This window comes from Pterocles gutturalis, unplaced genomic scaffold (assembly GCF_000699245.1).
Source record: "Pterocles gutturalis isolate BGI_N339 unplaced genomic scaffold, ASM69924v1 scaffold1672, whole genome shotgun sequence".
Lineage (NCBI taxonomy): Eukaryota > Metazoa > Chordata > Aves > Pterocliformes > Pteroclidae > Pterocles > Pterocles gutturalis.
The window spans coordinates 1,402-2,885 of record NW_010109845.1 but is presented as its reverse complement, the minus strand read 5'-3'; the positions used below and the strand labels follow the sequence as shown (position 1 = coordinate 2,885).

General features: G+C 65.2%; 1 protein-coding gene across 1 annotated transcript in view; it reads right to left on the bottom strand.

The window, feature by feature from the left end:
* The window catches only part of BACE1 (beta-site APP-cleaving enzyme 1), a gene marked incomplete at its 5' end in the record, with an annotated part of 2,206 nt that extends 1,176 nt beyond the window's left edge, over window positions 1-1,030 (bottom strand). Inside the window, 4 exon segments of the mRNA XM_010073085.1 lie at window positions 1-51; window positions 159-296; window positions 546-759; window positions 942-1,030. Of these exon segments, the coding sequence (XP_010071387.1) occupies window positions 1-51; window positions 159-296; window positions 546-759; window positions 942-1,030 (492 nt within the window).
* Between the last annotated feature and the right edge of the window lie 454 nt (window positions 1,031-1,484).

Genomic DNA, 1,484 nt, shown 5'->3' with positions numbered 1-1,484 from the left:
GGTGTACCAGATGTCCCCCATGTACAGCGAGCGGTCGATGCCACCGATGATCTGCAGCGCAGACAGAGAGGAGCTGCCACCACGTGCTGCCGGCTCCAGCTGGGGCATGTCCCCTGTGGTCAGCCCCCCAGCCCCTCCGCTGCCCGCAGAGCGCTCACCATGCTGCCCCCCACCGACGCCAGCGCCTCCGTCTCGTTGGGGGAGAAGCCCACCCCGCAGAGCTGGAGGGAGAAGATGTTGGGCACCCGGGTCTGCTTCACCAGGGAGTCAAAGAAGGGCTCCAGGCTGTCGTCGGGCTGGTGGGAGGAGAAAGCAGAGGCAGGACAGGGCTGTCAGTGCTGTCCCCTCTCCAGGGACACTCTGTGCCCAGGGGAGCTCCCTGCACCGGGACCACCACGCCCCCAGGGATCCCAGCTCTGCGTGCTCTTGGAGCAGGGCTCAAGGTCACCAGCTCGGCTGCAAGTCGGGCTGAGTGGAGACACGGAACGGGACAATCTGAACCCTGCTGGGACAGGGGGCACGGCCGGCTGGCAGCCAGGACTCACCCGCGCGATCTCGGCGTACGCCAACCCCAGGATCCCTTCCCAGTTGGAGCCATTGATGAAGAATTTGTCTGATTCCGTGATGGCAGCGATGTTGGCTCTGACAGTGACGTTGGGGCCGTGCGGGATGGTGACGAGGTCAGTGCCCAGTTCCCCTTCCCACTTGCCCTGGGGGTAAACGTACACCCCCTTCCGCAGGTCGCGGTAGGTGCTGGACCTGCAATGGCATCAGAGAGCCAGAGTAAGACTGGTGTCGAGGAGGAGCTGGTGCCCACGCGCCGCGTGACGGTGGGAGCACACGCACGCGTAGCTGAGCATGAGGGGGCTGCATGAGGGGTCTGCATCCCTGGTCCAAAGACCGAGCGGCGGCAGTGCCCTCCGTCCCCCCAGAGTACTCACAACTGCCGCTGGTAATATCTCCGGAGGAAGGGGTGAGGTGCAGCTCCCACTGCGAAGTTACTGCTCCCTGTGTCCACCAGGATATTCAGCTGGAGAAGGAAGACAGACGGGAGGCCGGTGAGCGCAGCGGGACCCTGCAGTGCCGCCCACCCCACTCTGCCTGGCCCCTCAGGCAGGCGATGCTTTCCCCATTAGGCAGCAGGAGGGATGCCGGGCATGGTGCAGAGCCCCGACCTGAGCAGCGACCCTCTTTGGCCTCTCAGTCCCCCTGCCCGGTGCTGGGTACCTGCAGGCAGGTCTGGCAAGCGCCTGGCAGGGTGTTGTGGGGCTGGAGAGCATAGCAGCACGATGGGGTTCCCAGGCTCCCCCGGCCAGGGAACAATTTGCTCCCAGTGCTGGTCAGAAGGACTGACGGTACGCAAGCACTGCGGATTGCCGGGCTAATCGGCCACACACACGCTGAGCTCTGCTCCCGATGCATTGCTGCCGGAGCCCTGGATTACCTGCTCCCAGGCAGGGCTTGGCAAACCTCCCGGCTCGCGG